The sequence below is a fragment of the Coloeus monedula genome (assembly GCF_965178545.1).
Source record: "Coloeus monedula genome assembly, chromosome: 1".
Lineage (NCBI taxonomy): Eukaryota > Metazoa > Chordata > Aves > Passeriformes > Corvidae > Coloeus > Coloeus monedula.
The window spans coordinates 105,625,295-105,650,744 of NC_138781.1; the positions used below are offsets into that span (position 1 = coordinate 105,625,295).

At 36.5% G+C, this 25,450-nt stretch overlaps 1 protein-coding gene across 1 annotated transcript in view; it reads right to left on the reverse strand.

The window, feature by feature from the left end:
• Nucleotides 1–25,450, reverse strand: part of CEP192 (centrosomal protein 192) — a 56,993-nt gene that overhangs the window by 16,827 nt on the left and 14,716 nt on the right. Inside the window, exons 14-35 of the mRNA XM_082281445.1 lie at nt 25,203–25,333; nt 22,557–23,580; nt 22,327–22,450; nt 21,057–21,228; nt 18,848–19,748; nt 17,613–17,761; nt 15,809–16,039; nt 14,226–14,351; nt 13,093–13,227; nt 12,826–12,889; nt 12,026–12,165; nt 11,817–11,909; nt 10,879–10,994; nt 9,211–9,387; nt 7,275–7,365; nt 6,398–6,574; nt 5,613–5,873; nt 5,293–5,402; nt 3,138–3,247; nt 1,791–1,932; nt 1,068–1,240; nt 636–759 (exon numbers count right to left, since the gene is read on the reverse strand). Of these exons, the coding sequence (XP_082137571.1) occupies nt 636–759; nt 1,068–1,240; nt 1,791–1,932; nt 3,138–3,247; nt 5,293–5,402; nt 5,613–5,873; nt 6,398–6,574; nt 7,275–7,365; nt 9,211–9,387; nt 10,879–10,994; nt 11,817–11,909; nt 12,026–12,165; nt 12,826–12,889; nt 13,093–13,227; nt 14,226–14,351; nt 15,809–16,039; nt 17,613–17,761; nt 18,848–19,748; nt 21,057–21,228; nt 22,327–22,450; nt 22,557–23,580; nt 25,203–25,333 (4,771 nt within the window). The remainder of the gene's footprint in view (nt 1–635; nt 760–1,067; nt 1,241–1,790; nt 1,933–3,137; nt 3,248–5,292; nt 5,403–5,612; nt 5,874–6,397; nt 6,575–7,274; nt 7,366–9,210; nt 9,388–10,878; nt 10,995–11,816; nt 11,910–12,025; nt 12,166–12,825; nt 12,890–13,092; nt 13,228–14,225; nt 14,352–15,808; nt 16,040–17,612; nt 17,762–18,847; nt 19,749–21,056; nt 21,229–22,326; nt 22,451–22,556; nt 23,581–25,202; nt 25,334–25,450) is intronic.

Below are 25,450 nucleotides of genomic sequence, written 5' to 3' on the forward strand. Positions count from 1 at the left end.
ACACTGGCTTGTCATTATTTTCATACCTACAGGTACTGAGAAGACAAAGGTTGAATGGCAAAACCCAGTTTTCTCAAAATTAAAAAAAAAAAACCCACAATCAAGTTGTGAGGAATATCAGCACATTTGATAAAGAAAAAACTAAGTCCCCAGAAGAAAAGCCTTCTATAAGAACTGTTATTTTGGGGGTTGTTTGTTGGTTATGGGAAGGGACGAACTGTTCTTTGTTTTTAAATACACAGCTAAATTTTAAACAAAACACTACTGCAAAAGGAGATTTTTAAAGTTTCAGCTTCACTGGCCATCCAGCTCCTTGAAAAATATGCAATAATAATAGTATTTCCAGGCACAGAAAATTCCTGGCATCCAGATAATTATGTAGGTGACAGAAGAACATTCCCATTATACAGAACAGATAAGGTCCTAAAAAAAGCTAGATTTGCATGTTAGTTGACAAAAAGTCTACACCCTGGAAGTGGAACTAAAATAGTTTCAGGGTACAGTCTAAGCAAACTAAAGTAAATTCCTAAAAACCAGCTAAAATTCATAAATTAGTTACACACTTAAACTAACTAAACTCCACCAAGACCTCACCACACTTCCTCACATAAAGGAACTTATGGAAAGAAACTTACTCTGGTTCAACAGCTCCATGTTGTGGGGTTACAGTAAGGCAGTGAGCTGGCCATGAAAGTTCAAAGGTCAACATTCTATTGGAATTGTTGACAATTTGTACATGTCTAGTGTCTGCTGTTCCACCTGTAACACAAAAAAAAAAAGCTAACATGTAAAAAAATTCACAAAAATGCCCAAGATACAGAGATGCACCAATGAAAAAGTATTTTCTGCCCTAATTTCACCTTCACAATACTTTAAAATCTTCATAGGTATGCAGTGTATACTGTATGTATACACACAGCACATCACCTCTGACAATTTATCCAAGAACTGTGTTCAAATCAAGTCTGCATGAAGATTACTGGCCAAGCCACACTTACAAACATATTATGCAGTACACTTATCTTAATACTAAAGTGGCAATTTCATTAACTTCAAAAAATACTTACCAATAGAAGGAGATGTCAAAGTCAAATACTCAGGTGTAACAGCCCAAGTCTGCTGAGCATCTGATTTATTCTGAACCAGAACATTAGTTTTTGCAGATAATGAAGGACCCTGAGGTCCTTTAACAGGAAGAACATCCAAAGTTGCAGTGGTATGTCTGACAAAGTTCTCAAACCTGAAAAAAAGACTGCATTAAGCAAAAGCAGTAGAAAAAAATCCCATGAGTAATTATAATAGCCTACTTTTAGTATTTATCAAAATTTTATTATTAAAGTACAGTGTTTTTTACATGGGCCCTCAATTTAATTCAATTCTCCATTAAGTAAAAAACAATTCAGCAGCTGTATCAGGACACAGCTTTTTCACAGAATGTTTGGAAGTGGGAGGTACCATTTAGAATGGAAGGAACTAAAATAAACAATTATCTTCAGAAGACAATAATATAAAATAACTTGAATAAAACATATACAGAGAAAACAAGTACTGCAGAGAGAAATAAGGCAACGTACGTCGTTTCACAGTGACCTCTGGAGATCACCCAGTCCAACACCCCCAAGGAGGGTCAGCTACAGCAGGTTATTAAGGACATTGACCAGCCAGGTTTTTAATTTCTTCATGGATGAAAACTTCACGGCCACTCTGGGCAACCTGTTCCAGTGTCTAACCAACCTCACCAAAAAAAACCATAATGACATACATATAATTACTAATCACAGTTACAGTACCTGTCCAATTCCAAACGGTGTCCAGGAGACTGCTGAAAGCCATCCGGATCACAAGTGGAATATCCAACCACAGAAAGAATAACCCTTTGCATATTTGCATAGAAAAGATGAATATCATTTGTCCCTCGTAGAACATCACACACTAAACATGAGAGTAATAGAGAATTCTAGTAAGAAAAATTCTACAATACTCAGAAATTACACCACAGAGATTTAGGACATAGACCTAGTCAATAATCCATCAGCTAAGAAATCCTAGATCATTCCAAAACTACTTCCTACAGGTTTAGTTATCAGGCATAGCTCAACACTAACATCAAACATAATATATAAATCTAAATACACACCAATTCTAAACTTTTTATTATAAGACATAATAAATATTATATATTAAAAAATAAATATAAAAATATTATAATAGATTTCCACCTTTATACAAATGCTATATACTAATTTGATTCTATGCCCAATTAGAGTTAGGTCTTACTTTTTTCCTCTAACACTGGCTTAACAACTTCAAAGGATACTCCAGAACCCAAGTATCTAATGTTCACTAGGATTTCACTCTAACTAAAATGAATGATAAAAAAAATCTTTACTTCTCCAAGTAAAGAAAATACACAATTCATAGGGAAAGAATCAGATCACATTTATTCAGGTGTAGTAGCCTTAGAACAGTGAGTAATTCCATATGTGTATATAATTATTTCAAGAATAGGATTTGACAGTAAATTTGTTCATTACACTATGGGATTGAACAGTGGGGGGGGGGGGAGTGCTTTAAGGACCCCTTTAAAATATATTGTATTCTTATTAATGAATTCCTTACTAACAAGCAGAAGAAAAAGTTATTAAATTTAGGAAGGAAAATAAATTTATATTTTGGTGTCATCCAAGTTGTCTGCCTCTCACTTTTCAAATATATCTGTGTACAACAAACTGAATATTTCTCAATAGGTAATAAGGCAAATACTTTCCAAATAAACTCTGCATTTTTAATGCTATAATATTTACAGATTGGGGTTTCATGTTGCTAGGAGAAAAAAAAAAACCAGAAAATCATTTAAATAAATACGTACTGAATGAAAAAAGGCAAATTCTGTTGTGATGGGTTGACCCTAGCTGGATGCCAGGTGCCCACCAAAGCCATTCTATGACACCCTTCCTCAGCAGGACTGAGGAAAGAAAATACAACAAAGCTTTGCCCAATACAACTGTCCAAATTCAGAATTTTTCTTCTACATTTATAAAAAAAATAGTGAAAAAGTAACCAGGATTCCAGCCAAAAGCACATTTGCCCCACAAAAATAAGTATTAGATTTTTCTTTTAAGAAGTCATAGTCTTACCTTCTGTCACAAGTTGCTCCCCTTGAAATTCTTCATCAAATACAGTGTGTCTCAACAAGTTGTTTTCTGGGATTATGCGTTTTTCTACCCCGGGTTTATACATCACAGCTCTATTAAAGAGGAGACATTAAATTGAACACAGTACTAGAAACAACAAATTGAAAAGATTGATAAGACTCATAAGATTCCAGCATAATTTTCACTTCATCATTTCTTGACTACACCAAGCTCAAATCTGGAAGCATTCATTTAAAACTGAAGTCTTTTCACAGTCTTAAAATGGTTAAAGAAATACCTGCTCTATTGCTGCAGCGTAAAAGGAAACAGTGAAATAATGGTTACCATATGTTTGTCTTTCCATACTTGTTCTCTGCTGTCAGTCACACCTACCTAGATTTCTGATAAGTACATCAGGCATCTGAGTGATGTTTCAATCACCACAGGAAGCAGGAGAATGCTATTTTGGTTACAAGTGAAAGCCTTTTGAGAGGAAAAATTGACTAGTCAATGTCAGAGCGGCAGCAGGTGCCAGCCAACAGCAGGAACACAGAGCCAAGGAGCATGACTGCCAACAGAATAGAAAAGACTGGGTGGCACAGGCATATAAATAGTCCTGGGTAAAATGGGAAGCTACAGGTCAGCAAGAGGAAATCTGGCACTCAGATAAGGTCAGGGCCATGGAGGAAGAAAGAATACCTCAGCACTACTAACTCTCAGGTCTAAGCTACTTACCAGGCTGCTGACTATATATAATTTTGGAGTAAGGAACTTGAGGCACAAGTTGGCAGATGAGGCAGAGTACTCATTTCACAGTCCTGCCCCTAAGTCTCAAATCATGTTCTCATTCTAATGCACAATTACAGAATGGGGTTTGACTGGCTTAGAGAACTCAGTCACTGCAAGAAATACACATCTCTTTCAAGTTATCAAGGGGTTTTCAGAGAACCTCCCACCAAGAAACAACCAGCTAGACCATTATTTTCAAGAACCATATGCCAGCCGGCTGGCTAATAAAATCAACAAGTCATTTCGCTCACATCATCCAGAATCTGAATTTTAAAAGTTTCCAATAATACCTATGTAGTTGTATTGAGCTTCTAGATGGGTTTTCTGTTGATCTGTAGACCAAAACTGTTCCCTAAGTTTTGAAATCAGGCCTTTAAGGAGGATTCCATGATAGTGACCATTGTCTCACACAAAACAATTCATACAAAAATCAGGAACAAGCATCTTCTAAGATATCTAAAAGAAGCCAGTTTCCTATCCAGGTTGGGAACTCAGCTATTCCATGAGCTTTTTATTCAAAGTCATGCAGTCAAATTCAGCTGTGTTTAATACTTCTTTTGGATAAGAATATATACAATGACTTTCACACATTGTCAGGCAATGACATTTAAAAGCAATGATGAAATAATGCTGTTTTCAAGTTTTGCACTGAATTATGATCATCAGCACCTTAGAGCTCTACCTAGTCTTAACATTCTGCATTACACTGTACCCCACAGACAGCACAAGTGTCACTTATGTCAATGAAAGCAGAATATGTCATTTCTGTGCGTTTGAGTTATACAAACTGAAATGCAGAATAACATGGCTGCTATCTAAGATCAGCAAGGTATTTTCAATAAGTTTCCTTAGTGTGTCATGAGCATATGTGGATTTTCTTTTTCTCATATACACATCTACTCAAAGCCATTCTTTGTCAACAGAATTCAGCAAACCAAGACATGAACCTTGTTCAAAACTTAATGCTCCTGGATATCAGTACTATTCTTTTCATGAGCCTTTTCTTTAAAAATTAAAGTTACATACTCATTAGAAAGAGAGATACCAACACAGAACACAGATCTCTTTCGACACAAAAAAGAAAATATTTCATCAAAACCCAACACACTTGAATTTAAGAAACTTAAAATAAAATAAAATCCTTAACTAGGATTGTAGGTACAGTATGTAAGCAAAGCCATAAATGAACAAACCCCCATCAACAACTTACAGATGCAAGACTTAATAGATCTTTACCTATCATCACCGTCTTTTAGTTTGTTCTTGCTGGTCTTGGAAGCGTGTTAAAACCATACCTGTGGCAGCACATACCTCTAGTTTTGACTTCTTGTTAAACATCAGTCTGTTACAATAGCAAAGCACATCTTACCTGCGATACTGCTGCCTCGAAACTTCATCTCCCCAAAAGAACCATACTGTCGATACCAACATGCTTGGATTCAAGTGCTTTTCCATCGGATTCCATGTTACAGTAACCACCTGATAAAATAAATAGACAACACACTGAGGAAAAAGAAATCTTACTGTTTGTATTAATGTTTGGAATATGAGTCAACAGATGACTGCAATACAAGTGAAACAGGACATAAAAATTAGGTGAGATTTTAATAAGGAACTAGTCAGACATTTTCTTTGATGACATTTAATTTAAATTCATAAAAATTGCTCAGAATAAAGCACTGTACTTACTTCATGTGTTCCTTCTCTTAGTACAAACTTGTCTGGAGACACTGTCATAACCTGAGGATCCATCACTGTTTTTGTCTGCAGGTTTGCCAAGCACAGCACTTTAACATAGGCAGCCCGGGAACCTGTGTTTCTCACGTGGAAGGAAGCTTTCTGTGATCTTGCAGACAATGATCTTTCCAGTGTAACCATGCAGCTATCTGACAACTTTTTAACGTTTTCTAAAATTACATTGCTTGTTCCTCCATATCCAGATAATGGTATCTGGGAGAGAAAAAAAAACCCACCACCAAAAAACCAGTACTTCAAATGAAAAAAGATTCTTAATAAATAAAATCTATGTGTAACTATGGCAAACTATATAAAGACTTACAGAAAAACAAATGAAAATGTTAAAAATGTGAACTGAAAACCCCTTGCAAGAAATTGAAAAGCCTAAATTTAATCAATCATTTTCCAGTTCTACTTCCAAGTTTGTTTAAGACCTACCTATAGAACAAGACAAGTTCAGATTTTTTAACACTTCTACAGTTAAAATCTTAGGCTATTTTCAATATAGTACATAAAATATTTCATCCTTCACAAAGGAAAAAATTGCATGCAAAATTGATACTAATGTTCAAAGCATAAAATTTAGTGCCCGTATGATTTTAACAAGTGTACAGATACCCATAGTATATATCTTGAATTTTCAGGTTTTTTATAGAAACAGCTATTCAGTGCTAGATTTTCAATAATTATGAAAAAAGTACATTTAAAATTATTAGAAGCTATGTTGGGATTCTTACAGTAAACTTAATTCCTGGCTTTGATCGTATCCCCAGCTGTTTGATTTCCAGCTTTGCAAAGCAGCAAGTTACTCGAGTAGGTGTAAACATCAGGTAGATGTTAGTATCTTCTTTGGGGCGGATTTTGAGTTCCCAATTACTGGCTAAGCGTCCTTCTGACCCGAATATACTTTGCAGCTATAAAAACAAAGACATCAGAACTGAGTGACTATAATAGGAAAAAAACACAGCAGTAAAACTTACACTTGGAAGGAGGAATTAACTTCTTCAAATTCCACATTAACTCCATTGACAGTGGCATATTTAAAGTTGCAATGCTTAATATGCAATGAAAAAGACAGAGTCCAAGATAGTTTATATTCCCCACAATGAACATTTCAAGCCTCTCAGTTTAAACAGGTTTTTGTCCTCAGTCCCCAACCCGTCAAGGCTGAATTTTACCATCACTACGTTAAATCCATCTCAGTGTAAGACTTTAGATTAAAAAATCTGAACACTTGAGGGAAAAAGGGGATATAAATCAATGCAGGTTACATAACAAAAAGACCCATAAGCCATGGGAATTCCTAAAGGCTGATTCTAGTTTTTCTATGCTCCTCTAGACTCCCTCCTACAAGAAGGGTGACTGATGGATCACTCCACCAAGTACTGACTCTGTTGTGATACAGCAGCTTAGAGACCCGTAAACTGAGCTCCAGTTTGCTGCAGCACTCTTATTTCAGCTGCTCCCGAGGTTGCCAGTGAAGCTGAAGCTCTGCTACCACATTCACCTTGACAGTCTTAAAAGAAATACACAGCCTGCTAACACTTCAGGGCAGAAACATTTTCATTATAAACATAGTCATAAACACTAAAGAAAAATTTTAATGACAGCCACCTGAAAGGAGTCTTGATCCTGGCCTCTTATCAACAATCTTAAATGCTGGGTCACAGATGGAGAGTCATTTCTTAGAGTTAACTTCTTCTCTCTGAAAGATATGTTTGGTTAGATTTTACAGCAAATACAAATTAACTGCATATATTTATTAATGGAAACAATGGAACTGGGACAGTCAATTTTGAAGTAATTTAATGGGAAAAAATCACCTCTTGGAACAATAGAATATGTTAGATAGAAAGTTATTTCTATACTGTCAAACTTACACACCCTACACTGTCATACACCGCAACACATGAATACTCATATAGCAAAACAATCCCAAAATAACTACATACTAAAAAAAAAAAAAAAACAAAAACTATATCTGTCTTTTTTGAAGTTCAAATACTGTACTTAACAGCCTGAACTTTGAAAGCAACCAGCAACTGTATCAATACAAAAATTCCCTTAAAATACCCACTTAAGGACACAGTTATGATGAGAATATTCAGAGACACTAAGTTATGTGGAAAAAAAGTCTTGAGAGTAGTCTGGCCCAGATTCACTGGAACAGTAGTAAAGAACTAAATTCAGGATAACCTTTCCTCTTTGTGTACTTCTCAATGTAATAGCAACACCGAAAGTTATGGTCATTTGACAGAATCAGGTTGACCAAAAAATAAGTTTCTTTTCTCTGTGATACATCCTAGTATTGACCAGGCTTCTGGTACCCAGAGGTTTCCTCAGCAGAGGTAGGAAACATCTCCAGCAAGAGCAAGCACCTTCATCATTTTAAACATTGACATTTTAAACATTTAAACATTTGTCAAAAAACATTGACAGATGAATTTGACAAGCCCTAAAACTGCTAAAACATAAGAGAATAGATCATGCAGTTAGAATCAAAGAAGAGGACAGAGAGAGCAAAGCGTCTCCCTATCAACACTGGCAGACACTCTTTTGTACTCTGTTGAAACCATAATTAGAGAAATAATTTCAGCTTCCTAAAAACAAGGGTTCATCAAAACTGTTTTACAGGAGGAACAGCAAATAAAAAGATAGCAGCATACAGGAAAGAAGCAGTAATTCCCAAACACCAAATAACCAGAGCTACTGTAAGAAGCACACTACCTTAACAAACCAGGAAAACAGAAATAGAGCTATCAGAAACAGTTCTTGGCTACAAACATGGACTGCTTTTAAACCACTGGGAACATCATTAGATTCCTCAAAAAGTTTAGTATCAACCAACAGTGGATGATTCCCTCAAGTAATAATTACTAGAAGTTCAGAGGTCTGCAAAACTTGCAGACTTTACATATAAAAGAAACAAAGAATATCTTAACAATTATGAACAGTTTCACTAAAGCATAGAATATTGAGCCTATAAACATGAAACTAAAAAAGTGCAGACAAGAAGTAGTCTGAAGGATAAAGCAATTCATAATTAGGGACAAAACAGATTCTCCATCACTCTAAGTTTTAACATTGAAACACATTCAAATCAGTTAAGGGATGTTCAACAGTTTATGCTATTCAGATGGTCAAATTACATTACACAGACCGGATTCTGTTAGTTGTAATGGATGAGATGAAGCATAATTTATCTCTAGCAAGAGATAGGTATCAAAAGAACCAACAGAATTTTTCTCTCAATTTAGCTGAAAAATACTTTCCTCCTCATTTCTACTTACACAACATGCTAAACTTACAGAACCAGATATTCTAATGATATTCTAATGAGTCCTTGAGAATACACAAAGCTCAACCAAGATTTGTTTCCAAAACTTTCTTGCACAAGAAAAAAAATTGTAATATTCTGCTTCTTTCACTTGAGGCATAGAACAAATCACTGTGAATTATCAATGTGAATTGGAAATTTTACTTCAAATAAGTGCAATATAAAATACTTAACTTGATATTCTACATGAACAACTGTCCAACTTATACTTACACTGATGATCCAAGTGCTACTGCTCCCCAGGCAATGAACTGCTTGTTGGAAAGGATGGGTGGAATGTCTGAGAGCCCAGCAGCTGTAGACACAGGTCTGTTTTTCCCAGATTCCACCTCACCTTTTATCATCACTTCATACTGAGGCCCAGATGGCAGCACAAGGATTTTCAAAGTACTTTAAAAATAAATAAATAAATTTAAATCCCACAACAGAACAAGATTAGCTGATGAAATCAAAACATAACTGAAAAAAATAAGGTGTTTTTAAAACTACCTTCTTAAGGGGAAAATATAAATACTTCTTTTTATTTTATGACAAAGACCAGCTTTAGGCATAGCAAAATTTAAATCCTTTGGGCTGTAAATACACATGCCACATGTACCTCACACACTGTTCTGAAGTATTTCATCTGGAAATGATTCAGATAAATATTTCAGAGACTACAACTCAGCAAATTATTTTTTGTTCCTACTAATATGTAATTATTTTGACAGACTAATTTTAGAAAGAAGCAAAGTCTGGCTGTAGATTAAAGAGATGCCTTTTGAATGCCTTGAGAAACTTCATTGAATTTTTACAAGTATGAGGTACTCAGGAGCATCAAGGAAGGAAATCTAGCTTTAAGTTACGGGCTGAAGCATTTGCTATAGCACAGATACACTTCAAGTCAAGAACAAAACTCAAGAACCACCATTCTAGCTGTCAGTGAATCCCTATGAGGCCTGCAGACAAAGCCCTGAATCCCATCAGCAGGGAACATGGACCCTCCTTACTGCCTCAGTTAGTTTATTAGTCTTTTGGCAGCATTTTGACATAGACTACGAAGTTTCCAATCCTCCTGAGTACCTCAAGCTTGCAAAAATTCAATCTATCCAATAGGATCATACTGTCACTAGCACAGAACTTCTCATTGTTTAATTTAAATGCACTGGAGAGGCCTGGTTAAGCTAGATAGTGAAGCTGAACATATTTTGAAGATACTCCTTTGTCCATTCTTGCTCTATCACAGCAGAAACTGGAAAACATGTAACAAGAGAGGAAAGGCTGCTCTGAAGACTCTCACATGACATCTTAATGATCACTTGAACCAATCAAGTTTATTTTGCAGAATGAAGTTCAACAGGTGCTAATGAGCAAAACTATGAATGCTTCTTCCATCTGCAAAAAGGAATATGTACATTAGTGTTGTACAGAACAAACTTTTATCTGATTACAGCAGACAAAAGAATACTTATGATCCCGATCTCTTCTTGAGTTTTTTCACATGTACAACAGAAATAACATTTCCCTTGCTTCAGCAGAGAGAAAGAGGGAAGCAACTGAAGGAGCTGCTGATGGTAGGTATTTTGAAGCTTTGATGTACTTCAGAAATAACTACCATATAAAGGGCTTCAGGGACTTACTCCATTTGTTTACACTAAACAAGTCTTAGACTATTTCTTGATGGGAAATATTACCTATTCATTCAGCTATACACACCTGAAGAGGCAGATAATCTATAGAAAAGGTGAACCTTAACAAAAATCCTTTTGTAATGGATGAGAGCTCTCATGAAAACAACTGAAGACAAAGTCTCTCATACAAGTAAAACTTTCAATTTGTTCATTACTTTAAGGTCAAAAGTAGTTCAGTTTAACACATGCAGCACAGAATCAGTTATATTACCTCTCTGTAGTTGTTATGCTTTTAGGAAAAAACTGGACAGTCACTACTTGTTCTTCTCCAGGAAAAAGGAAAAGGCCCTCAGGTTCAACAGCAAAGCAGCTGTCCTGATCTGATGTCTGAAAGTAGGTAAGGGCAAAAGGGAAGCTTAGTTATCTATTTTAAGGGATTAAACATTTCTACAACATGTAATACAATTTGATTGTGCACCTGTTGTACATGGAGTTCAGACAATTTGAATACACCTGGAGCCTTCAAAATTTTATCAACTAGCACCCAGTATCATCACTTAATGTGGCATTTGTGATAGGAGTCATATATCCTATTTCCATGGCCTCTGATCGTAGAAATTATAGGCTAACAAACCTCTTTTTATAAAATGGAACCAACTGCTCCTTCTGTTGACTTTGAAATGCTAGTTGCAAATGTGTTAAGTTATCTTTCAGTTTGGAACCATATTTTCCACGGATTTGTAAAAAGGTCAAGTAAAGACATTGCATATCTGACAAGAACTCACATTGTATTTGAGTTGGCAAGATGTACACTGAAAACTAATGCAGTTTTGTTAGAAAATATAGATGTTTCCCAATGCTAATATTCATCTTTGCCCTAAGCAGGCTTTACTCTACCAGCTAACTAACACCTGCTGTGCAGCACAGGCTTCACTACTTTTACATATAACAAATATTTTTGTTAAAATTTAGTAAAAATCATAATGGTATGTTTGCTAAAACAAATATAACTGAAGTTGAGCAAAAGAACACCCATATACTTTTTCCAAAAGTGTAAGCCAATCACTACCATCTTTCATTCCCTTTACATAAACTTGTAAAGCTTTTGTCAAACCACAGAGCGGAGCTAAAATCCCAAGGCTCAGCTCTACTTCAAAACAATATAAACAGCACAAAAATCACGATTTCAAGAGGGAAAAACCAACCTACCTCAACTTTCAAATATACACAAATGTTTCCAGCATTTTTCAATGACAGCTGCTGCTTGACTGTTGAACCCACACTAGTAGACAGATGTATTTTCTGTAAAAATTAGGTAAGTGTGTATGTATGTATATATATATATACAAACATTACAAAAGTAGAAGGCTAGGAGAGGCAAACTATTCTTAAAACATACTTTGTAAATATACACAAACCTGTAAGTCCTTTGGAACATGTATCCTTGCTGTTCCAGCTCTTGCTCGGAGAGAAATACTTTTAATGACAGTGCTAGGTCCTGGACTATCCACTTCCACATCCACTCTCGCCAAGAACTCATCTGCTGGACCCAAGGAATCTAGGAACAATTTCATGAGTAACAAAAGCAAGAAAGTCTTCCAGCAGCAAAGGCCATTCCTATGGATGCATGTCTCACTTCAGCTACTCTTCAATCTTAGCATATTCATGTGGAGATAATAACAGAAGCTCACTCATTACTCCTGCAATACCTTTTTCCTCTTTTAAAGTCTCACAGGACCTTATTTAAGAGTTTTACCTTTTCATCAAATGTGACTGAAATTGTCGCTAATGCAAACAAAGAAAACCATTCTACCACACTAGTCAAACAAGGTGATATATGTGCTATTTTCTATTCAGGAAGCCAGAACAATTCAGAGGTTTCTTCAAATTTATTATCTATTTTGCAACTAATGCAATGTTTTCTTAAGTGATGGTTTAATTCCCTCAGTAAAAGGAGTAACACAGATTCCATGCATCTTGCAGTACAAATTTTTTACAGCCTCATGCTGAAGTATAAGTGTCCCTGGTAACACATAAAGGCTTAAGACATAGAGGCATTCTGTCTCCTACAGTTACTAAAAATTAATGTGATACCTGAAATATTAGTGCACACAAACCAAACATGGTTTTAAGTTTGCAGTCTGTCCCACAATTCTAACACATGTATACGTTAAAAGTCAAATCTCTTTTAGTTGAAACTAAAATCAAATTACTATACCTGAACCAGAAATTTGTTTCTTAGGTGCATGGAACAGAACCCAAACTGTTACAGCTTCAGGATCCTGAAAAAGAAATTTGTTGACTCATCTTATGGGGAGGGAGAGAATTATTAAGAGGAAGCAACAAAAAAACCACCCACATAACCCAAACAAAACTGCTCAAAAAGGTACACTCACCAAAAACCATTACTATGAACTCAAATATTCAGCACTGTCATTTCAGACAGCAAGTAAAAAGAAGAATCAGCCAACTATGAACTACTCACTTGGCCATCATAGCTTGCATGTATCACATGATTTACAACTGATGGAGCTGCTGTCTGAGAAACTGCATCCATTTGTTCATTAGAAGTGTTAACTGGTTCCTTGGAAAAGGTGAAGCACCGCCAGGCTACTGCATTCTGTCAAAAAGAAAAAGAAGTATTACAAGTATTAAATCTCTTATGGTCACTAACAGCAATGCTGACAAAATTGAGAAATGCAAGACAAGTTTTGAATGATCCAAGTAGTTTGGAAAAAAATAATCAAGAATTAGCCTATAGTTTTGGTAAGTATATGATAGTCCAGCAAACCCTCCAAAAACAATAGGAAAACCTTTTGCAGCAAAAGGGGATAAGCAGAGTCTGGTTAGCTTAAGCCTTCAAGAAGTTTGGCTGTTCAAGACCAAACATTACTAGTCCTCAACATAACCTGATCCACCTTAACGTAAGGCCAGTCCTTTCTTGTTCCCCTGTATAAGGAAACCAGGCCAGCTCTTCCCACAGCACAAATCAGCAGTCAGCCCAGCCTAGCCAAAAACCTGAAACTGCATTGCCAGAGATGCAGAGAGGACAACACTGTAGCCTCTCAGACAGGCTATTATATAGTGTGAGACAAAGCAGATAGAGAGAAGAGTCCTGTTCTTGCTCCTGCAGAGGAGGAAGGAATATGTTAAACTTGCTAGTAGCAAGCTTGGCTGCTTGTGTGAACAGTCAGCTGTTCCATTTGAATAGTGGAATATGTCTCCAGCTTCTCAGAAAGAAGAGGGAAGCTTCCAGCTTCTCCAGCTTCTCAGAGGAAGGTTTAGGCAAAACAACCTTTTATCCTATTTGCTGCCCTGTGCTATCAAAGCAAGCATCAGAGCTGGAATCCCATGGCTAAGCTATAAAAAGTAAGCAACAGATATGAAACAGAACACCGCACCTATCCCAGAAGCATTTTTGTCGGTACCATTACAGCAGACTCAGATTACCACCCTGCAAAAACTATTTATTTCCTGACTAACAAAAGAGTTCTTGGGAACCTTACAGCTACTGTCCAAGATATATTTCTCAATGACATGTAACATAAAGTATTTGGGTATTAAAATTCAGTATCACAAGATGTTAACTCTCACATACAGGAAGTTTACTGTACTTACTGCATTAATAATAAGTCTAATTGGCACAAAAGCATGGGTTTTGTTGATAAGTTTTAGGGGAAGAGCCTTCCAACTGCCAGAAGTCAAGTCACCAAAATCCAGGCAATCTCCTTTTCCGGTTTCCACCTGGTTTTAACACAAAGCAGAACTTAGAAGAAAGGAAAACCTTCAAAACACACTACCCTACAAATGCAAAGAAAGGATGTTATTCACCTATTCCATCCTCTTAATGCTATATCCACATATAATACAAACCTCCTACCAGGGGTAGGAGGAGTCTAGAATCATGTTTTCTTTGATATTAGAAGGGGTTACAGCCAACTGGCTATCTCCCATGCATTTTGCCTCAATCAATGAAGCCAATCTTAGCACAGTGTCTATCCACCACAATCCAGCACACAATCCAATTATTTTGGGTAATTCAAATTAAAAGTAAGTTTAAACCATGATTATTGCTAGCAAGTAAGAAATGTCAGTTTTGGATAGTTAAAAAGTCATTTTAGCAAGTTAAAAGTTGAGACAATAACTAAGGGGCTGTTAATTTTTGCTAAAAAATTAAAATTAAAAAATTAAAAACATTTAAGTGTCATGATCTGCAGCAAAACACAGCTTTTATTTGGTACTTTTTCCAATCTCAAGAATATAACAAGACATGCAGAGATTTAGCATAAGGTTTAATTTTAGTCTGAATATGACACAAGTTTGAACTATATACTATGAAGAACAGGGAGAATGGACTACATGTAAAAGAATAAAAAAATGCATTAAAAATAAAAATTATGGAAGAAGCATTAAAAATTATATTCATTCATGTGTATTCATTACTTCAAAACACATACTTAGCCCAAAGCAAGTTAAAAGACCACCTTAAATGAAAAAAAAAATATTAGCTGTGGCTGACGACTGAGAATTTTACTTTTATCAATGATGTCACAAACTACCATGTAACCCTTTCAGGCACCTCCAAAAGTATCATCAAGCCTTTTCCTACCTGTCCATACTCTTAAATCTAGGACTACATGAAGCCAGATTTAATTCTTAATGTCACACTGCCTCCCACCTGGTTGTTCTTCATAAAAAGTCACAAGACAAAAGCATTTTACACATCCACTTATATTTAATTTTTAATTAGTCAAAAATAAGAAAATATTCTCTACAATCATAAACAACCTAGAGGTAGTAAGAAACCAAGACAAAGTCTACTTGATGTAAAAAAAAAAAGCAATCCTTACAATTGGAAACAAATGCTTTTTGTTACACTTAATGCCCAATCCAACACAGCAGACACCTAGAAAGCATTAGACGTTTAAGGTCTCATCCAGTCTTTCAACAATGAAGAAGTAATGCATTTTAACTTATTCTTTCCACACAGAATCCTTCATTTCCAGCTAGGTGCTCTTCCACAAATGGAACTCCCCAAACAGCAATAAGCTTCTCAAAATTTTTCTTATATTCCCACTTAAAACATATGAAATTCCAGGTTTCTCAGAGGAGCACTTTGCAATCCTATTATTTTCCAGTGTCATTAAATTATTCATAATATTGTAACAACAACAAAAGACCCACAATAAGCAGATACTTACTTCTAAATTGGGGTTTTCAGCGACTGCTGTCAGAACTACCCTGCTTGCCAAAGCTTCTGACTGAACGATTGTCTCAGCATCTGCAGCAACTGGCCAAGATGAAACATTGAGGATACACTGGAAGATCCCCGAATGGGAAGGTAAGAAAAGTATTTTCAGGTCGTTGGTCGAGTAGGATCCTACAATGGTTTTGTTCTTAAAAACCAGACATTGATATTTCATAGGATCCACCTGAAAAACAAAATACCTGTCATTTTCAACAGGCCTTCCACCAGAAGACATTTCGTTTTCAAATACCACATTTATCCAGCACCACTGCTTAACACAGAAGTTTTGTATATATTTTTCCTCTATTTAATTAATGCATCTTCATATCCATGGCCTATTTCCATCCCACTCAACTGCGGGCCTTTTAATTTAAACAGAGAAGTCAGCCTGAAAATTGCTGAGGTTTCTTTCTACCATCTAGTGGAAGATTGACACTGGGAAAATTAATTAATAAGTAAAACCCTGACTTTCAAGAACAACAGTGTATCTAAGAGCTGACCGAATAAAATTAGTTTTAATCACACTGTGCAAACAAATGCATACACATGGAAATAACTGTAAAGCAATTTCATTTAAAAAATCACCTCTCGATACAACAGAATTGCTGGCTACAGGAGCAACATAAAAGCACCATGACACTGATTAGAAAATTATGCAAGAAATCATTATTCTCATATACACACACACATCATATATATGTGTATACACACATACATGAACACACAGAATCGTGGCTTGATGTTCTTTAAAAAGGAAATATTCTGAGAAAACAAGATCAAAACCAGAAATCATACTCCTGTAAAGACGTGCTACATCTGCTGGAAAAATATACCTAAGGAGGGATGTGACCAGGATTTCTAAGACTTACAAGCTGCAATATTTAAAGTGAATCATTGTCTGCTATTCCTCAGTAATATGGACCAAATAAAAACAGCAAGAACCATATTTAAAAAAGAAAAAAGCAATACTTAATACAATCTACAACTGAACTGAACTGTGGACAACACTGCATAATTTCAACCGATTAGCTAGATAAAGAGCAGTCTACAAAAAACTAGTAAGAAGAGAAATAACATCTAACACAAAAGTTACCAAGTACGAAGCTGCCAGAAGCTCGGAGTATCCTGTTCTGTTGTTATATTCTTCTCTACTAAGTGTATTCATCAATAAAAAAAAATCATTTTGATGGACCTTGAACCTAACTCATTCTCATGTTTTCAAGTATCATGTTACCATGATAACAGAAGTATATAGAATTTAACAAAATTGAAGTGCAAGACAGCCAATTTATGGCCTACAAGCTACCTGCAACCCACAGAACAACCCATCTAGCTTGAAGCCTTCTCCAAATATTTCTCATTCTCCATCCCTCAAGACCTCCTGATTTCAAGAAAAACAGGCACAAACTGCCAAAAATGTTTTAGCAATAACAGTGCTCAGCATGGATGTCTTCTGGCCTAGGACTGACTTTTCTTGCATACACAAAGGTGGAATGAATAACCCATAAACTCAAACCTTCCACACTTCATGCACACAATACAATTCTACAGATCAATCGCTTCGTGTGGCATGTACCTCACACAGTCTACTTGTCGGAGGAAGCCAGGTGGCCTGGCTAAAGACAGTAGCATTGGTTTGTGCATATTAACTACAAAACAGGGAAAAAACTACAAATCTGTAGAGAGGGGCATAATTTTACATATGATACCTGGTAAGATTACAGTATTATTCAGCTTTATTTAAAAAAGCCTCTTACCTTTTCCCCATTAATTGAAACACTGAGTATTCCAATGCTGACCTGCAACCACCGATCAGTTGGATTATAAATGCTAAGAACCGTCTGTGATGCAATTCCCACACAACAGGCATTAGGGAACTTCAGTTCTTCTGGTACTTTTATATGCCCTTTGGAAGAAAATATGCTCCTGTTAGTTACAAGTACTCAGAAGCAAATCAGAACTCAGGCTGCTACCAAGTTTATGAACTCATCTGACAAATGCTTCATTACGGCAAGGAAACGTTTGACTCCTACAGTTCTCATAAGAATGTTTTCCACAAGCATGAAATTCGAAATTTCAATCACTTCTAATTTGCATCTTTAAGTTCTACTGTCACAAAAACACATACTTATGGAAATGGCATATTCCATGCAGACCCACAAAGTATATAAAACATAAAACACATAAAACACTCAGTGGTCACAATTTAATCAGTACTAGCCCAACTCAGAAAATTTGAACATTAGTAATACAACATCCTGTTAGTATAAAAATCAGCAAGGAGTATTTCACTATTTTAAAATGCACTAACAAGATCAATGATTTGGAATAATCAATAAACAAGCTCTAAACTGTCACAGATTCAAATCTTCAACCCCTCTAAGCTTGTCATTTAGACTGAAAGAATTAGCCAGAAAAAAAAGTATAGCAAAAAACAACTTACAAGATTATAGGTTAAAAGAACTTTTAAAAATTAAGTAGTAATTTGTGTTGCTTACATTTAAAGCTAAGTCTAGATACAGAGTACTAGCAGAAGGGACAGAAGACACTTGGCAGCCTGTCCTTCCCTTGATAACCAGCAAATAGTTTGAGCCCTCCATGTGCCTTCTTAGGAGTTTTGGCCTTCACTGGCTGCTAATACCAAATTAGGCTGGAAATAGAAATGTCCTCTACTTTCCAGATAAAATACAATGGAATTTCAAGAGCATGACTTGTCTTGCTTAGTTTGAACTGAAGCTGATATTGAAGACTGCTGAAATTCTTCTAAATTATGAGAAATGTTTTTTTAAGACCATTAGGGGAGCTGTAAGAATAGACACTGAATTCAGAGAACATCTTTAAACAAGATGAACTAGTAATAGAGTTTGCATAAACAGTAATTGCAGTTACATTTAGTACCATCTTAATTTTATTTACTATAACATAAGCAACATGACTATCACCATTCCTGTCCACAGCTGTACTTCAAACACACTGTAAAAAACACACTTACCTATACCAGGTGACTTTGACAACTCCCACTCACTTCTGCCAACTCCAAGAGGTTGCCGAGTACATGGTTTCATATTTAAGATATTACTATTCCATGAAGTAGGGTGTGGATTATAAAGTGAAACTGCACCCAAAGAGCCAGGACGAATATTTGGACCTAAAGGAATTCCTAACATAAGTGGATTCTCAACATATCCTGCTGGGACACCAGAACAAGGAAGCCCTGCTGGAAGGCCAAACCCTGCAGAGCTGCAGCCGTGAAACTGAGACAGAACTGCATTTCCTGTAGGTTGTATAGTTCCCAGATGCTGCTGTGCAAATTGAGTTGTTGCCAGAGAATGCCCTGTAAGCAAGGTGGGAACAGAAGAAGAAATTGCTTGACTCTCAGAGGTAGTGACATGGGATTTAACAGTTGATATAGGAACATACTGTTCACCAGATGAGTTTTGATTGCATGTTAAACAGGTGTTTAACCCAGAATAAAGAGGTAATATATTCAGAGATGGTAATCCTTGTCTCTGTGCTTTGACTGTTTGATCCTGACACACTTCTTGTGCATCAACGTTGACAGAAAGTGGTTGAAAGGTGCAGAGTTTACTTGGTAAAGCAGATTTAACATGATCTAGCTCTTCCTGATTTGCTGGTACATTTGATGAAACAGATGGAAGCTGCTTTTCACTCTTCAGAAAACCTTCTTTGGCCAGCTCTCGGTCCAGTACATTACCAAGTTTTCTTTGAAGACCAGCAAGTTCTTTTTCTTCTTGTTTCTGGTCAATACTAAGTATTGCTTCTTTTCTATTTCTTTGACATGAGTGGTCTTCTAGATTTTCCTTTGTATGTTCCTGAGGAGGAGTTGGGCTGGCCTGAATTATTGTTGTGCTCAGTTCACCAGCATTTTCGTCCTAGTAAACAAATATAACATGCAGTATTACGTATTTTAGAAAAGCAATAGGGTATGTAAGATAGACCTTAATGCTGGTACTGCCTGTTCAGAAAACTTTCCTGTCTGATCCTTACTGGTATTGCCATCCCATATAAATAATCAAGTTTGTCTTATCTGAAGTTTTACTTTTGTAACTGTGGCTCTTCACAATGAAAAAGGAAAAACCTGCAACTTCAACCTGTCTAATATCCTAAAGACACATTGTACTGGGTCTGGCCGAGATAAGAGTGGATTTTCTTCACAGAGTCTCTGAGGTGCTGTATTTTTAGATTTGTATTCCAAACAACATTGATAACACACCAGACATACTTACAAGATTAAAAAAAATAATAATAACTGAATGGCCTTGAACCAAATCACCGACCAAAAAGGATTCAAGATGCATGAAAATGCATTGACACAAACATTTTCTTTGTGCACTCACACAAAGAAATCGTTCAAGCCCAGAAACCTGCCATTTTGACAGGTATGGTGTAGCTGGAATGAGCACTCATATTTACACAGACGTGCATGTAAGTAAGAAAGGTTCTTCAGGTTTTGTCTGCCTGTTTTTTAAAGCTCCATCCACAATTACACACACTTTGGAAGGGGGGAAGACATAACACAAATTCCAGATCCCAAGGAATGCATAAATTCAGATAAAGATTGTCAATTATTTTAATCAGCTTAAGATTGCAAGTCTGAACACAAATTTCACCTTCAATGTACATTCTTTTCTAAAGCAATAAAAGCCGTCAGAATGACCGTCAGAGGTAAAAAATTATAGTTTCAGTCCTGAAAAGGTAGTACAAGCTATATTATGTATTTATAAACATTCCTCCAGAAAAAAAACAAACCAGGGAAAGTATTCTCCTAACAGCTGAAGCTGAACAGCAAGGGAGCCTCAGGTGCAATGAAAGCAGATAAAGATCCTGCAAAATACTACTGGAACACCACACCACATTCCAAGAACAGAATGACTTAATGAGAAATTACGAAAAAAAAATGGAAGAAAAAAATACATCAACTCTAACATTTTCAAAAGTTCCTAGTTCTTTGATTGTTTTACTATCTTTGTATTTATTAGAATGTGTGCATTTAGTACAGTTGATACCAAAATTCAAGTTTCTGAAAAACTCAGAAGCTGGAAAGAAGCAGAATACCTTTTCCCTATGCAGAGCATATCCTAAACTGCTTCAAAACCCTTAAGGCTTTTCTAATTTAGAAGCACTTTGACCTGTAAATTTTGGTTTAGGGCAAAGCAGAGACGCTGTTTTGTGTTTCTTACCCAGTATGTCTCTGGATTATGTATCAGTGCTGTGTTTTTATGGGTACTGCCAGGTGCAGAGACATAGGTTAACCTGCTCATGCTTGGACTTGAGTAAACAGACTGAGGTAGTACACTCTCTTTGCAAGGAGATGCCTGACAATGTGACGGGCAAGTAAAGTCCTTTTCAGATCTGAAAAAGAGATTCAAAGTATGCCAGTATTAAAATAAATATTTTTAATGCTGCCCTCAAGAAAATCAATGTTACATATTACCTATACTATTCTAGAAGTCAACTTACTTAGCTGTTCTGTTAAATGCAGTCAGTAGAAATGAGAAATCAGCTCTCAACCGTTACAAATTCTCGCTTTGGTGTACATAAAACTCATTTTCATTCTATATAAATCCATATAGGTAAAGCATTAGAGTTCCACAACTGAACTCAGATGCTAAGGCCACAGAAAGAACACAACTTATTGAAAGAAAAAGAGGTGAATCAATATATTTGTATCTAACGAGATTAAAAAGTCAAATGAAATCATTCAACCTCCCAGGCATCACATATTAGTTTCCTATTCACTGCTGAGATTCTCTTCATTTCAAACACCTGAAAACACAGAATCTCTCACCACTTTGTTCAACAAGACAAGCTAACATGACAACAATTAAAATCACTGACAATTTTAACTGGAAATACCAGTATCTGTACAACATGCCAGTGAAAATACATCTACTCCCATACATATTAATTTCTGAGAAATGCCAGACAGCCTGTTATTCTAATAACACATACAAACTGTAGTTGAATACCAAACAATGAACTTAAAAGTTCAGAGAAATCAGGCGCCTCATCTTTTTATAAGACTGCACACAACCATTAGCTAGTGGCCATGTTTATGACTATTGAATTAATTTAGTTGTAATTTTATGACACATTGTTATGGGAGCTCATTTAAGAAACATTGTTCTTTCAGTTGCTAAGAAAACCTTAAACCTTGGACACAAGTATGTATCAAAATACAAAACAGTCAAAAGCAATACAAACATTCTACTCATCCTCTCCCATAAAAAGCAATGATACATGTCAGAGAACCAAATGGAGTGAAATACTTGGAAGCTCAAAAAACATATCTTCATTGATCTATACAATGTCCAGCTTAGTGTATAATGAAGTCTTAGCCTAATAAAGATCTTCTATAAACCTAGATCACAGTCAACATTCAAACTAAAACATAATCCTTCAACAATCTTATGAAGCACTAGTTCTTATAACCTGCACCAAGAAATTTACCCTGAAAATGCTGTTCCAGAAGTCTCACTAGGAGAAGAATGAATCAGAGGTGAAGTTGAAGGTCTGAAGCTATACTGCTCATCCTCCAGAGGTAAGTCACATTCAGGTAGAATGGGTTTATGCTCTGGCAAATAAACAGAATTTAGTAACAGTATTTATGGACAGGAAACAAGTTCACTGTCAAGAAAAGCCTTTTCAACCACTAATTGCATTTATATAGGGTTACTTACCAGTACTGTTCTGGGAAGATGGGGAGAGCTTCTCAAAAGTTACATGTTTTGCATTCCCACCACATGGAGTACTGGCATCCTTGTTTCTCTTCTCTATATTGGCATTTTGCTTCCTCTCATCATTGTTCAATTTCTGCATAGGCTTGGCTGTTGAAGAACTTACTGAGACATATTTACTAGATTGCTTGGCAGGTTTTAAGTCACTGAGGGATGGAGTGTTTCCTGCACCTCCCTCTACCGAATCATTACATGGTTCAGGAACAGCATTTGCTGCTTGATCTACTGTTTCTCTGTCTTCCCCTATACAGTGTGTACTAGTGAGATGGCTGTTCTGGTAAGCAAGCAGATTTTGCTGTGCCACTTCCATTTCTGCTGCTAAGGGAATTCCATATGTGTGGGCCTCACTTCCATGAAGTGTCTCTGATCTAACATCAGCACCTATTGACTGTAAATGTTTACTATTCACCAAATCTGACAACTTTTCTGAATATTGAACATTATCTGCAACTACGTCTTCATGGCTGGGAATACCAGACAGACTAGAAAAATTCTGACTGTCACTTTCTTCAATAAGATAATCCAGCAAGCGCTTCTCTACTCCTTGCTGTTTGCTACGATTATTCATCAAGTCTTCTGCAAGACCATCCTTATGTTTATCTTTACCCAGTAAAAAGGTATCAGATGTAAGGTTCTGGACAGATGCTTCGTGTTTCACAACACTCTCGTATACACTTTCATGTCTGTTCCCATCTGTTTTTTTGAGGTATTTTTCCATGTCAAATGCACTATTTTCCTCATTGTAGGATAATACCTCATTAGCAGAGAGTTCAGCCTCTTTAACAACTCCAGGAAGGACACGTGTTCTTTTACTTTTATTGGAGAGTGCCATCATCATAGCAGCTAGCTGGGAAGGTTCAGCACTGGTGGAAGCATTAGCAATAGCATTTGCAATTGTTGTGATACTCAAGACAGAGTCGGAATGATTAGATAAGTCATCCTCAAATTTGTCTTTATGAATCCCATCCTACAACAAAACGAGTTAAGCACCACAGTAAGAAAATTTTTGTTTAGTGTTTTGTTTCTTGTTTGCATTTCAGGATATGGCAACGTATTAACATTCTTCATTCATGCATTTTTAAACACCTGTCAAGAAGGAACACTGCCATAGACATAATTCTCATTCTCCAGATTTTTTAAGTCTACTCCACAAAGGCTTTTTTAGATTAGGTAAGTATTGCCTGTTAGGAAGCCTTAGATCCTGTGAAACTTTTAAAATCCTAAAATGCTTTAGTTCAGTTGAAAGTACTGGGAGTAAAATCCTATCAAGGACAAACAGCAGAGAAGTTACCATGACCAAATATACAGTAACTTCCCAATTAACTTTGAATCATCTGCCTCTACAGAGAGAAAACAAAGCTATTCCTACAGCTTTCTCTATCACTCAACTCTGATTTCTTCTCTAGTTTTCACACTGGCTATTCTTAGCAAAGGGTATGGAATAGGTAGACAGTTATGTCCAGAGCCCAGTTTCTTTCTGTCTCTCTCAGATGGACACAGACTCAGGAAGAATTGAAAACACCTGTCCTCCTGTAGCTATGCATGCATGACTTCACAACATCCTCATTAGAAGACAGACAAAGCACTGAACGACAAGTACACCATGACTAGACTGAACACCACCTGAACTGCCAGGCTCAAAGGGTAGCTCAGCAGCACCGAGTCCATCAGGAGGCCAGTCACTCACTGGTAGACTATCCTGGGGATCAAGACAGGGACCAGTACTGTTCAACAACTTCATTAATGATGTGGATGACAGGGCAGAGTGCACCTTCAGTAAGTCGCATCATCACACAAATTTGGGAAGTATGGCTGATATGCCAGGAGAGTCAGCTGTCATTCAGAGGGACCTCAACAAGAAAGAAAAATGGGCTGAGAAGTTCAAAGGGAAATGCTAAGACCAGCACTTAAGGAGGAATAACCCCAGACCCCCATACAGGCTCTGGGCCAACCAGCTGGAAATCAGCTTGGCAGCAACGAGCTTGAGGGTCCTGGTAGACAGGAAGTCGACCACAAGCCAGGTGAAGAAGGTCAACAGCATCCTGGCCTGCATTAGGAGGAGTGCTGCCAGCAAGCTTAGGGAGGTGACACACTCAGGCAAAGAAGGCAGATATCTAGGACTACCAAATTGAAAAGACACCTTTTTCCAGACTTGCACCATGTTCATATTCTTAAATTCTATCAACTAAAAGATTTTATTCCCATGCTAAAGATAAGTTGTTTCATTAAAACAATAGAAGGGGAAGACACAATTGGAACTGAGAAACTTGATCACGGAACATCAAGAGATTACAAGTCTCTGAAAAACTATGGGCTGACAGACTGAGCAATTCCAAAAGTGAAGTTAGAAGAAAAAGGAAAATGAGATAGTGATAGTAACATCTGACTTACTACAGCACCATGCCATTCTAATGAAACTATACTAAGAAACAGGGGCACCTACTAGGATTCAAATGATCAATATAAAAAGCAGTGAGCTGATACGAACATCCAAATTTAGCTGTATTCAAAGAAACAATAATTATTGGAGTAATTCTAATTTTGTTTCAGTTCATAGTTGCACCATAAAGAAAAACACAAGAGAAATACCTTTGCTTTACTTTTGGTAGCAGCTTCTGTATTAATGTTTTCACGTATTCCAGCAGCAGTATCCACCCTATGCCCTGAATCTTCAGAGCTGGTAAAATTTGCATGTTCTTTTGTTTGTGCTTCTAAGTCATCTAAGAAAAAAACAAACAAACAAACATGGAATTTATTTACAGTAAGGAAATTGTCTAAAAACCTGCATTCTTCGGATACACATGCTCCCTTAATGCCCCATAGAAAAAAAAAGCTGT